Source organism: Haliotis cracherodii, unplaced genomic scaffold (genome assembly GCF_022045235.1).
Source record: "Haliotis cracherodii isolate W230 unplaced genomic scaffold, xgHalCrac1.p SCAF_4, whole genome shotgun sequence".
NCBI lineage: Eukaryota > Metazoa > Mollusca > Gastropoda > Lepetellida > Haliotidae > Haliotis > Haliotis cracherodii.
This window is the reverse complement of record NW_027266297.1, coordinates 24,333,171-24,346,844: the sequence shown is the minus strand read 5'-3', so window position 1 is coordinate 24,346,844 and position 13,674 is coordinate 24,333,171. Positions and strand designations below refer to the sequence as shown.

Below are 13,674 nucleotides of genomic sequence, written 5' to 3'. Positions count from 1 at the left end.
CAATATCACGGCGGGGGACACCAGAAATGGGCTTCACACATTTTACCCATGTCGGGAATCGAACCCGGGTCTTCGGCGTGACGAGCGAACGCTTTAACCACTAGGCTACCCGACCGCCCCCCTTGCTGTTGGGGATGGTGTCAGATTAACTGTCACTGTATTGCTGTGTACATGTACTTAAAGTCGTCATGGACAAACTCTCATAATTGATAATGTTCCGAAACAAAGACACCGATTTGTAAGACAGTTCACATATCCTTTGTTTTTAATTTTATATATGTTTAAATTGAATTGAATACTGAATACACAGGGGGACCATGCTCCGTTGTTGGTTCTAAATGCATGTATCCAGTTTCAGAAAGGAAATGACAGCCACATACTAAGAAACACTGGCATATGTGTGCACGCATAAAAGTCACATCCATTCTCCTTTGAAACAATGAAGAAGAACCCCAAACCAGTCTACAAGTACTCAGAAGTTGGTTTCACTTTGACACAAAGGGGGACATTCACGCCATGTAACCGCCGTATTAAGGAAGAAGTCCTGTATACGTTGCATGACGTCTTAAACCGTCACCAAGAAAACGTCTTGATACAACGTCGTTGAATCTATATACAGCATAGTATGTATATTATAGTCAATGTGTAACATGAAATTCTCGCGAAGGCAATTTACAAAACGCCAAAAGATTCATCCACTATTCTTTACATTTTCAATTAATTTCCCGTCAGATTGACTAGAAGTTTTTAAGACATTCAAATGGGCTCAAAATATCACAAGAGCCTAATTATGCTAGGATTATTCTAGCCCAAAAAAATAATAAAATATACATTGACTTTTGGTTTCTTTTAATCCTAAAATTTTCAGTCACTTGGTGATGAAATAGAGCCTAACAATGTTTGGAAGTTGTTATCATAATAAAGAAAAATAATTGTAAAATGACTGAAATATGTTGGCATTTTTTAAATTAAATTGGCTGAGTGAAAGTTTCAGTCATGTAACACAATGGCCGCATCATGTACAAGCTTCCATAGATGAACATCCGTGTCTAGTAACCGTCGTACCGCAAGAAGTCGCCCATCCTGGTGATGATGTTGTAGCATCCTCCAGCACATGCGCAGTCCTCATACACACCTATCACAAAGCAGGAACAGCATCTGTAGATGACACAGCCCGACCCTGAAGCAGCCGACCGACCCACCATCGTGGTAGAGTTGACCCTGGTCAGTGTGTACTGGGCGCAACCCACACACAGACCGTCTTCCCTCAGCTTGGCACCACAGTCTTCAAAGCCTGCTGCTATGGCCATTACTTCCGCCGCAGTGACGTCAAACCCAGGACTCGCTGCCCATCTCTTACCATCCTTGATGGAACAAATGGCGGCCCTGGTTACGTATCCTTTTTCGAGAAGGGCGCAGATATATTGTTCCCAAGTTGGTGTCTGTTTAGCACTCATTTTGGCGACGGGGTTGCTCTTAAAGGGTTCCGTAACAAATTTCATTCAATATGAGATGCAAATCAGAAATATCTTTCCAAAGCAGACGACAATTTTGTCACTTCCTGTCTTGAAATAATATTACAATCAGTCTTGCGGAAGCATCAATGAATATTGGATGTTGGTCGGTTTTTTTCCGAACGGCGCAGGGAATATTTTAAAGAGTTGTTGGTGAATATTTCTGAATAAGAAGGCTCGCTAACGGGTCTGTTTTAACATCCAGATCCTTTTTACGAGCAGCATAGAGCTGATTGTCACGGCTCAGATCCGATCACAACTGATCCGTTTTGATATACGCATAAATATGTATGAATTAGTAGGCTCACAGGGCCCGCTCCAATATCACTCGCAAATGACACTGCGCTGTCTTTATAATAGAAGAATATGTCAGCTTTAAACACCTACCAGTATTTGTCCTCACCGCACGTATTCCTTTAACCTATCAACACTGTTACCAAAGATGAACACCCTTTAAGGGCAGCAGCACCAACCTGCTCAAAACACGAAAAGCATCAATCCACTAGTCTTCGTGCAAATTTCCTCAGTTTGTATTCATTCAATAATTAATCAAAATATATCTTTCACTGGACATATCCAGGAACGGTCTCAGGTGCTTTCTCACTAACCAACTGTCGCTGTCATTCTAGCTCCAATGTTAACTGATCGACCCGCCATACAAAGCGGGCGTGCTCACACCACGGGCGCCTTTTCTCTGTATGAATGCAGTACCTATGTGCTATCTATGCGTATTATCGATAGTGTTTACCCGAGTTACCGAATAGTACAACGCCGATTTAGCGATAGCGCAATAAAGGGGGCCATTGTGGTCTTTGAGCACACATCTGTTGGCTGCTATCTGACCAACACGCTGCCTTTCATTGAATTACACTTTGAATTGTATCTTCGGTCGGAATGTCACGTGGTATAAACATGACAGATCGCTTTACCTTTCGCATGAATATTTCATTTTAGGGACGGTTTTGCCTCATATGTATTGTAGGGATAAAGACCTCATGTATAATGCTGTACTTAACCTATAAATCTATGAACATATGATTTAATGAGCACACCTTAACTTGGATTTGTGTAATCGTAAGCAATTGTTTTATTGATTTCTATGCAGACAGAGTGAAACAACAGTTCTTCGGCATAATGATGTTACGAAAATCCCTGTCCCGTAAGTTTGATAAATACGAATCTGGTTCAAGCAATGACTTGAACTGGCGATAAGTATCATATCTTGAACTTTCGTAAATATCTGAATGCCATTTCTGATGAAACATATCAATGACACGCATTAAACTATTTATCTTATTCTTACCCACTGGATCAGTGTACACGTGATTTTCATTCTCAGCTCCCAAGGGAACCGATGAGGTGAAATGAGGTTTAACCTCACGTCCAAGATTATTTCACATACAAACAGTGACGTGCCATGCGCGTGCATGCGTGCGTGTGCGTGTGCGTGTGCGTGTGCGTGTGTGGCTGTTCTGAGCCCCTTAATGCCGAGCGCTAGCCAGGCAGGGTAACAAGAAGTACCATCTGTTCAAGTCTTTTGGTATGACGCGGACGGGGATCGAACCCGGGCCTTCCGCTCTCCGGGCCGACGCTCTATCACTAGACCACGGAGGCGGTTCCCCAGGGTACAAAGTATAAGTGGTATACGCATCATGCCTCTCCAATGTAACACTGTCCTCTCCAATCTCTCACCAGTAGCCACTTCACATCTTGGCGGGGCTGTGTGGTGTGCCACTCAACATACCTGGTTACCCATGTAACAAAGGGGTTTGTCTATGATGCCCACCCAGCTACTTCTAGCTCAGCTGCTGGTGAAGCTGGTGTCCCTACCCACAGCCTATCTTGTTTGTTTGTTTGTTTGTTTGTTGTTTAACTCCGCACTCAGCAATATTCCAGCTATATGACGGCGGTCTGTACATAATTGAATCTGGGCCAGACAATCCAGTGGTTGACATCATAAGCATCGATCCACGCAATTGTGATGCGATGACATGCATCAACCAAGTCAGCGAACGTGACCACCCGATCCCGTTAGTCGCCTCTTACAAGCATAGTCGCCTTTTACGGCAAGCATGGGTTGCTGAAGACCTATTCTACTCCGAATCTTCACGGAACCACAGCCTATCTGTACTGATGGTCCTACTGGAAGCAACACCTACATCTACTGACTAGTTTTGGAAGGTCCGTGGTTATAAGCAACAATATGGATTTTCTGCTCACATCTTTGACAAGGGCCATAATCAAGTCTTTGGTAGGCATTCAGAAGTTGGAAGAACATGAAACATGACACTTTTTATGGATACCAAGTTCTTTTATTCTGTCATGATGTTTCAGAGCTACTTCTTGCTCCATCAGGCGAATGCTGAGCAGGTGCATAAAGTTAATATATACCTATTTACGTCATAATCTCTTTGATGTTATCGATCGCCTCCGTGGTCCTGTGGTAGAGCGTCCGCCCGGAGAGCGGAAAGTCCGGGGTTCGATCCCCGGCCGCGTCATACCAAAAGACGTTAAAAGATGGTACTTGTTGTTACCCTGTCTGGCGCTCGGCATTAAGGGGCTAAAACAAGCTCGGAGTCAGTATACTGTGTCTGAGTGGGGTATTAATGTTAAACTGCGGCATGGTCTCTCAGTGAGCTAGCACTATAAATCGGCATCAGTCCGGACTAGTACAAGCAGCCACACAAACACATACTCGTACATGCACGTCGCTTTATAAGTGCAATAATCTTGGACGCGACGTTAAACCCAATTTCACCTCACCTCACCTTTGATGTTATCTCAGAGTCAAACTTTGTTTCTTTGATGACCTGTCACACAAATATATGCCACTCAATAATGGTATATCCAGTTTGATATGTGATGACCATCAAATACTACTGAAGCAGAGATGTCCCGAAAAAATTCAAGAGGGCATTGGCAGGTATATCCAGTATGCAAGAAGTACTGTTTGAAATCTCAAATCTGTGATCAATATTTTGAAATTTGGTGCTGCCTAACCAGTACATGCAGGCACCAAGCAATAGTCGTAGAAACAGAATTTGAAGACCCTTTTTTATTTTTCATCCTTGTGAAACGTTTCACCGCTGTATTCACCAATTTTGAAACCTCTTAGGGTATCAAAGCATCCATGTTGCTATTCTCTTTATCACCTCTGCTGTCTCAGCAAAGTCTTTTAGTAAATTATGTTTGTGACTGAAATGGCCTTGGCCTTATTCAACAGGTCAGGCGGGTTTCGATCCCCGGCCGCGTCATACCAAAAGACGTTAAAAGATGGTACTTGTTGTTACCCTGTCTGGCGCTCGGCCTTAAGGGGCTAAAACAAGGACTGCTCGGCTCGGAGTCAGTATACTGTGTCTGAGTGGGGTATTCATGTTACACTACGGCATGGTATCTCAGTGGGCTAGCACTATAAATCGGCATCAGTCCGGACTAGTACAAGCAGCCACACACACACGTGCATGCACGTCGCTATATAAGTGCAATAATCTTGACGCGACGTTAAACCCAATTTCATCTCACCTCACCACAGGACAGGCTGTATACGAGGAGTGTTCATTAAAGATTTTCCCTAAACCACTTAGGGTTATCATATTTGGTTGAAATTTCACATGTGTAATGATACATGTATCTATGGGTTATATCTGAATTTGCAGCCCCGAACTATTAATCTTACCACTTTTACAGGTGTTATGATCGAGTAGGGTGTGACAATGGAGCCAGTAGAATACCGAGCAGTGATTAGGTTTTTATATTTGAAAGGTCGCACACCAAAAGAAACTTTCCATGAAATGAAAGCAACTTATGGGGAAGATGCCCTATCATATGACGTTGTTAAACACTGGCATCGCCAGTTAAAGTGTGGTCGGACATCTGTGGAAACAGCTGCAATTCCTGGTCGCCCCCATTCAGCCATTGATGAGGACACTATCCATCAAGTGGAGACCGCCATTTTGGCAGACCGATGTATGACTGTTCGCCAGTTAGCACAAGATGTCAAGATCAGTGTAGGGTCTGTGGTAAAAATCATCCATGACAATTTGAACATGCATAAGGTGTCTGTACGATGGATTCCCAGGTTGCTCACACCTTTCCAAAAGCAGGAACGAGTCAATTGCTCAAAGGATCTTTTGGACATGTGCAAAAAAAAACAGGCAAACTTTTTTGACAGACTTATCACACAGGATGAAACATGGGTCCATCACTATGATCCTGAGACTAAAGTTCAGTGGATGCAATGGAAGCATGTGGAGTCACCACCCCCAAAGAAGGCACGTGTCCAACCCTCTGCAGGCAAGGTCATGCTCACGGTGTTTTGGGACCAGCACGGAGTAGTGATGAGGGATTTCTTGGCACAGGAGCTTATTGTGCTTCACTGCTGCGGAAATTGCGGGACGCTATCAAGCTTAAGAGGCGTGGCATGCTGACCAAGGGTGTCCGTCTCCTGCAAGACAATGCTCCAGTACCCAACTCTCATGTTACCCAGACAGAAGCGCGGTCCTGTGGCTATGAAATCCTTCCACATACTCCTTACTCTCCTGACCTTGCACCATCTGACTTCCACCTCTTTCCAACCATGAAGTCATTTTTGAAGGGAAAACGTTTCACAGATGATGAAACACTGATTTCTGAAGTCAAGTCCTGGTTTGAGACGCAAAATGAGGGCTTTTACAAGCGAGGTCTCCATAGTTGCATAAAACGATGGGAGAAGTGTGTAACTTTTGGTGGTTCCTATGTGGAGAAAGACTAATACCTATGCCAAGTTTCATTCCACTTGGTCCATCGGAAGTGGGTCAGGGGAAATCTTTAATGAACACCCCTCGTAGGTATGTGGCTGAGGTAAAAGCACCATTTGTTTGTTTTGTTTGTTGTTTAACACAGCATCTGTAAATCGTAGTCAGGATCCGTTTGTTTATTGTTTAACGCCACACTCAGCAATATTCCAGCTATATGACGGTGGTCTGCATATAATCATGTTTTGAACCAGACAATCCAGTGATTGACATACGATGACATACATCAACAAAGTCAGCGATCCTGACTACCTGATCCGTTAGTCGTCTCTTACAAACATAGTCGCCTCTTATGGCAAGCATGGGTTGCTGTAGACCTATTCTCTACCCGTATTTAGGGGTCGGTGACAGCCTATTGACCAAGATGAGTTGGTTGACTGGTAACGAATGTCTAACAGCCATGTTCAGGTCTCTTTTGACATGCATAGTTGCTTCTTACGACAACCATTTGTTGCTGAAGACCTGTTCTAACCCAGATCTTCACAGGTTTAGTCAGGATCAGACAAACCGGTGATTGATATTATGAGCAAAATCCTGCATCATGGGGCATGATAAGAACAAGCATAGGTTGCTACTCCAAAAACCAGGAATCCCCAATGTTTCTTTTCTTTTAGGGCATGTGGATCAGAGTGAGTGAGTTGGGTTTAACACTGCTTTTAACAGTATTCCAGTTATATCAGGGTATGTCAGCTTAATGTGGGAGGAAAGCCAAAGTGATGCATGTCTCAGACGTTTACCACTTCGGTGAAACCCACGAGCCCGGGTATGGTGCTGACAAACCTAGAAACGTAATCGGGGCGAACCGGGATTCGAACCCACAATCATAGGTTTCTGGCGTGCCCAAGGGACACAACTCTGCACAGGGCCACCCGTGCATCCTTGACCTTGAGAGGCATGGACTACGGGGACAAAGTCTTCCTCGGAAATCCCCACTGGGCACATGTTAGTCTCGGCTTCACTGGCTTCTCCGTACATCCTTGATCTCAGTCCAACATGAACACAACACAAGTAATAATAGGTTACGATACCTTTATTAACATAGTTAACGGTATCAGCAATGATCAATGGATCAGTCAACATCAGGGCACAGCTCAGCGAGTCCGCCACCCTCACAAATTCCTAGGAATGAACTACAATCAACTACAACTCAAATAGGATGAGAATATATAACATGATAACATGAAGGTAACTACAGCTCAACTCAAAATGATAAAAAATGACATGAATGAAATGGACTAAAAGTGACTAGTGTTATTGTACATATTCACATGGTGGTAGGGGGGAAATGGGATTTCTCTTAAGAAGCAGCATGATGGCACAAGCAACACTGCTATGGCCTGTTTGATTTGAAATATTAACCTGCAACTAACCAAAATAAAAAATAGAGTGTAACTCAAAACAGTAATCGGTCACAAAAACAATTTTGAAAACATAAATTTCTTAAAATAGAGTCAAATGCCAGTTTGCATGATATGGAAGTGATTGTCTCAGGGACAAAGACTATTGAATAACACAGCAATTGTATGATGTGTGTATTGTATGGGTGCACATCCTTGGATATGAGGAAGGTCTTATGATGTACTCCTCTCCCACCCCCCTGAACTTATGGACAGTAAATTGATAGAATTAAGCTTTGCTCGAAGCATGCCAGAGCGAGTGACTGAGAAAGTTGTGTTTAAACCGGCTTTGAACAGTATTCCAGTTAAAACATCGCGTGTCAGCTCACACAAACATGCAAACAGGGACTCGAACCCACCAGCATAGGTCTATGGTGGGCCCAAGGGACACACCTCTACACAGCGAATTGGGACACCTTTAACTGGGCCTTCTGTGCCCCCAGAATGCGAAGACCCATCAAGCAACTGCGAAGAACAGCAATATATAGGTTCATACTCGAAGTATATCTTTTCCTGCTTTAAGTAGTTTCAAACAATATCAAGGACTTATTTCAACTTGCTCTTAAACCAATTGCAAGACCCAAGTCTGCTGCAAATTTCCCTACAAATTTTCACATGGGAATTCCCAATTAATGTTCATACAGTTACAACTAGTTTGATGGCTTGGTCGAGGTGATTTTTCTTTCACTGATAACAGGACCAATAAACATGATAAAGAGGAAGAGTTTTCATGCATAATCTTATGTTATCACATTGAATGCAACATTAAAACACAATGCTAAATTACGTCTAAAGTAAAGAAATTTAGTTGGTTTCCCAATTTGCCTGCCAAGGGCTCTTATTTCGGAATAAATCCCTGTAAATTATTTGTCAACTTCTTTGTTCATCCAAAGCCTGGATGACCAGAAGTTTCTTATCAAACAAAGGTAAGATGAAATACAGGTCAGGGTAGCAGTACCTCAGAGAATCCAAGGATGTTGTGAGTATAGATGTTGCTTGTATCACAGTAAGATGGGAGGATGAACATACATGAGATATAAAACCATTTATACAACCATGTGTGGAAATATCTTATAAGCAATTTGGGATCTGGTCAGCCACAATGCACTCCCTGTTGCCCTTTTACTCAAACTATTTGGTAAAAGTATAGGCTGTGGGTACACTATGATCCAAGACACTGTGTGGGAAGTTAGATTTGAACAGTACTGTATGAGTACACCTTGACACATGAGGGAAGTTATATTTGAACAGTAGTGTAAACACCTTGACACTGTGAAGGAAGTTATATTTGAACAGTACTGTTTGAGAACACCTTGACACTGTGAGGGAAGTTATATTTGAACAGTACTATGTGAGTACACCTTGACACTGTGTGGGTAGTTATATTTGAACAATACTGTATGAATATACTTTCACCCCTTGACACTGTGTGAGAAGTTATATTTGAACAGTAATGTGTGAGTATACTTCGACCCGTTGACTAAGGGAGGTTAGATTCCAGAGTACTGTATGAGTGCACCATGAAAGTGTGTGGGAAGTTAGATTTGAATAGTACTGTATGAGGAAACCTTGAAACTGTGTGGGCAGTTAGATTTGAACAGTACTGTATGAATACACCATGACCAATCCCTTTGTCTTTTTTGGGACAATAAAATATGTTTAATAATACACCTTGACTCATTGACACTGTGAGGGAAGTTAAATTTAAACAGTACTGTATGAGTGAGTACACATTGATCCCTTGACACTATGTGGGAAATTAGAATTGACCAGTACTGGCAGAGACATGAGCCAAACACCATGACAGAGGCTGAGGTGGAGCCATGTTACAGGGTAGACAATGTGTGGACGTACATTCTTCATCCATATTTACATACACTAATACAGCACTTACACAGTAGGCCTACAATTTAAAATTGACCAAGATAATAGTGACGGGTAGTATCAAAAGATGTGTAAAATCGGAAGTCATCTTTGGCATGTCACCAGAGGTGTTTCAGGAGAGACTCTTTGCAGGCATCGAGATGTGACCTTTTCAAGCTATACTTGAATATGCCTTATGCCATTATTTCTCATTAACACAAAAACATACAAACTAGATAAGTCATCCCAAGTTTACCTGGGTACAAATGCAGGTCTAGTTCTAATTGGATGACTGGATCTTAAGCACTGCTATCCTGTTTTACCGAGTAATTTTAGCCACATCTAGTACAGGAGAATTAAGGTTTTGCAGAGCTAAACTGATAGTATGAACACTGCTTTACTTAATCACACTTTCGAAGAGCATAAGAAGACTAGATGGATTGAAATTGTTGGTTATATTGACAGTAAATGTTTTTTTCAATAGCACAGATTGCCAACGGCCAGCATGTCGCTTTGCAAGGATCTGACTCTTGAACATAATACCCAGTGTTTCAGATTGGTTCATTTTCTAGGACATTGACAGTCATCCAAGATGCCCTGTAGATATTGATTTAAAATTGGTAGAGATATGGAAGAATGACCTATCAAAAGATGATAAAATCATGAAAATGTCCCATTGCAATTTGTCTCCAACAAAATCCCTGATGTAAAAAATCATCATAATGCGAGGTTATATACTACGGGGTTCAGCACTAGCATTTATTATTGAATTTACATCAAATAACTGTTAAAACCTTAAAACAAAAATGCTTATATTGTGAAATTATTTATCTCTAATTTTCACATTTCAAGGAAAGTTGCATTAAAAAATTATTTTATTTCAACGTGGTTAACGAATCCACTGACTCAAACAAAAAATTATAAGTGAAAACAAATTTAAAAAATGAAAAGCAGTGGGGTTTTTCTTCCACCAACCAGAAATAAGTTTAAAAAACCCAACTTATTAACTGTGGCTATCAGCATCAATAAATTATTTAAAATACCATAACTAATATCTGTTGAAAATGTTGAAAACTTCAAAACAATGACTCACGAGAGGAAATGAATAAAAATTATCTATATGAAATTGGAATTAAATAAATAAAAACCTGAACTTTTAGGCCGAAAATCCATAAACCCAAAAATGAAAATGAATGTTACCGTTAGTAGCAGGATTTGCTCAATCCATGACATGAACTAAATCAGTTGGCCTTGATATCACTTGTATGCAATAATAGATAACTGTATTTACTGTAGTAATCACCCTGGTCCAATAAGCACCCAAGGCCAACTTCTAGACCAATCTGTAAGTAATCTTTATAAGGTCGAAAATTTACATATTACACCTTTATTACAGAAAACAGGGGAATATAATTACCAAATGACAATCATCGAAAAACTTTTAAGTATTTGAACTAAATTGTTCACTAAAAAATCAAAATAACTACCAAAAAAACTCCTCCCCCACACCCTCCCCGTCTAATGTATTTTCTAATCACTGAGGGCACTTCTTACAACTAATACTGTAATATGTAATATGGACTGACACAACATACTCCCTCAAACAACCAGGAACACCACAGTAATGACCATAACATCATGAAATCTGACAGAACTGATGTGAGTGAGTATGGTCTTATGCCGCTTTTAGCAATATTCTCGCAATATCATGGAGGGGAAAACCAGAAATGGGCTTCACACATTGTACCCATGTGGGGAATCGAACCCGGGTCTTCGGCATGACGAGCAAACGCTTTAACCACTGGGCTACCCACCGCCTGGTAGAACTGAAACTAATGGAACTGTACCATGTTTATTGGTCTCTTATGTAACCATGTTAACAGCCCTGGGAGCACTTCACAGAGCATCTTGGTGTGACCAATGAGTAGCACCACAATGTCCTTTAACTAAGACATCACTGAATTGTAACCTGGAGGCACTGTCATGACAACAGGACAAGGCTTCACATTAGAAGAGGGTCCTGATAGGTGGGTCCCATAAGCAATAAGCATTAAAATGTAGGGTACTTTAAGCAGTAATTTTTTCTTCTTTTTCAATAAAATTGTCGCGAAAAATTCCCAAATTGGCCATGGAGGGACATTGGACTTTTAATTCTGCTTTCGTTTCATCCTGACAATTCATATTTTTAATACCTGGTAAAATCTCAAATCGCTAAACATTCTAGACTGGTCCCCTGCGTCAGATGCGCAGCCTGCTTTCTGTGGCGAAGCATTTGGGTTTTAAACACAGACTGTTTTTGACCATTTTAATCATTTTACGATAAGCAGTAAATTATTCATTTATGTTAGGCAGTTATTTTTTGGTATTTTACGATAAGCATTTACGATAAAAAAAAGATGAATTTTACGTTTACGATAGTTTGAAGGGTGTTTTACGTTAAGCATTAAAACCCATCAGGACCCTCTTAGAAAGGGACACAACCTGAAAATAATGAGTAATTGTACCAATATATTAAAGTTGTGACCCGTATTGACAAAGTGAAGATTGTTTAGTATAACTGCTTGGCAGGATCCTTACTTTATTTGCCAATGAAAGGGGAGGTTAGTGTTGTTTGTTATGTAATGCCGCACTGAGCAATACTCAAGCTGGTGTTTTAAGACATTCATAAGCATGACTCTCTAGATGGTTGCATGAATTGCTTCTCTAAAATGAGTGTTCTTACAAGATATCAGACTTCATATTTGGGGTAACTTATAATAAAAAGCTAAACCCATGCTGAAGCAGCAAGATCCCAACAGACAGTGACAGCCGTCAAGAAATCAGAAAGTGAAAGTATTGTGACTGACCCTCTATGTGGACAACAAGGCCCCAACATGTAAACTTGGACTGACTTGATAAGTACATATTCCTACACCAGATATTAGTATCACTAACACAATACAAAATGGTAACCATGGTAACTAACCAACATCAAAAGGAACAAAATAGAACACCGAAACAGAAACTACAGGGAAAAAGGTATAACATAACCATTGATAATACTGTACAGTTATAGTGAGACATCAGTATTTTGATTTTTGAAGTCTGCAATTTACACCAACAACAATGGACTTTACATTACATATACATCATATCATTCATTGGTCTGTGTAGATAGAAGTGTGTTCGGTGTGGTTCCAGTACAGAGGAGGATCTTTCAACATCAATTCTTTCACAATACTTTCTGCAGGTCATCAGCAAAACCAACAGGGATGAAATGATATTGTGGTACTTCTTGCAGTGTGATTCTCAGATCCTGACATGCCACATCAAAACTAACAAATACTTAGTTTACTATTGATACTTTCACTGTTTCCAATTGGTTGAATTAAGAGCCAGGGCCCTGTTCCACAAAGCAATCAAAGCACTACAACTGTTTAAGAGCCTTACAATCGCTTTGTGGAACAGGTCCCTGAACATTTCCCTGAACAATTCATGATACCTGACTAATGATACAATACATGATGCATATATCTATATATCTTCCTTACCTTCTTTGCAAAAGTTTTATTTTTAACAGCGAGGGAGCGAGTATGGTTTTACTCATCTTTTAGCAGTATTCCAGCAATATCACGGGGGGGGGGGGGGGGGAAAGACAGAAATGGGCGTCTCACATTGTACTCATGTTTTTAACAGATTTCCATTGATGTATTACTCAACTTTACATAGGGATATTCTGAGTGTCTACAGAGTGAAAGCAACAGATTGCTTGCAGATATTGGCATACAAACAGTATCTGACGTTGTCATGGAAGTGGCACATTGAAAGTTTCATGTCAAGTTAAAATAATCCAGGGTACCGTAAACAAAGCTTGTCCTCTTAATTAAGGACCACCTCCATGGTTTAGAGGATAGATAGAGCATCTGCTCAGAGAGCGTAATGTTGTTGGTTTGATCCCTGTTCGTATCATACCATAAGTTGCTAAAAGATGGTTGTTTCCCTACCCGGTGCTCGGCAAAACGGGGCTTAAACAAGGTCTGGTCAGCTCAGAGTCTGTATACTGTGTCTGAGTAGGGTATCTATATTAAACTGTGGCATGGTATCTCAGTGAAATTGCATTATAAAACC

The 13,674-nt window shown here is 40.9% G+C and overlaps 1 protein-coding gene across 1 annotated transcript; it reads right to left on the bottom strand.

The window, feature by feature from the left end:
* Positions 1-1,049: 1,049 nt before the first annotated feature.
* LOC139479337 (profilin-1-like) lies at positions 1,050-1,457 on the bottom strand. The gene has a single exon (XM_071262196.1). The coding sequence runs from the start codon at positions 1,455-1,457 to the stop codon at positions 1,050-1,052; it is 408 nt and encodes a 135-aa protein (XP_071118297.1).
* Between the last annotated feature and the right edge of the window lie 12,217 nt (positions 1,458-13,674).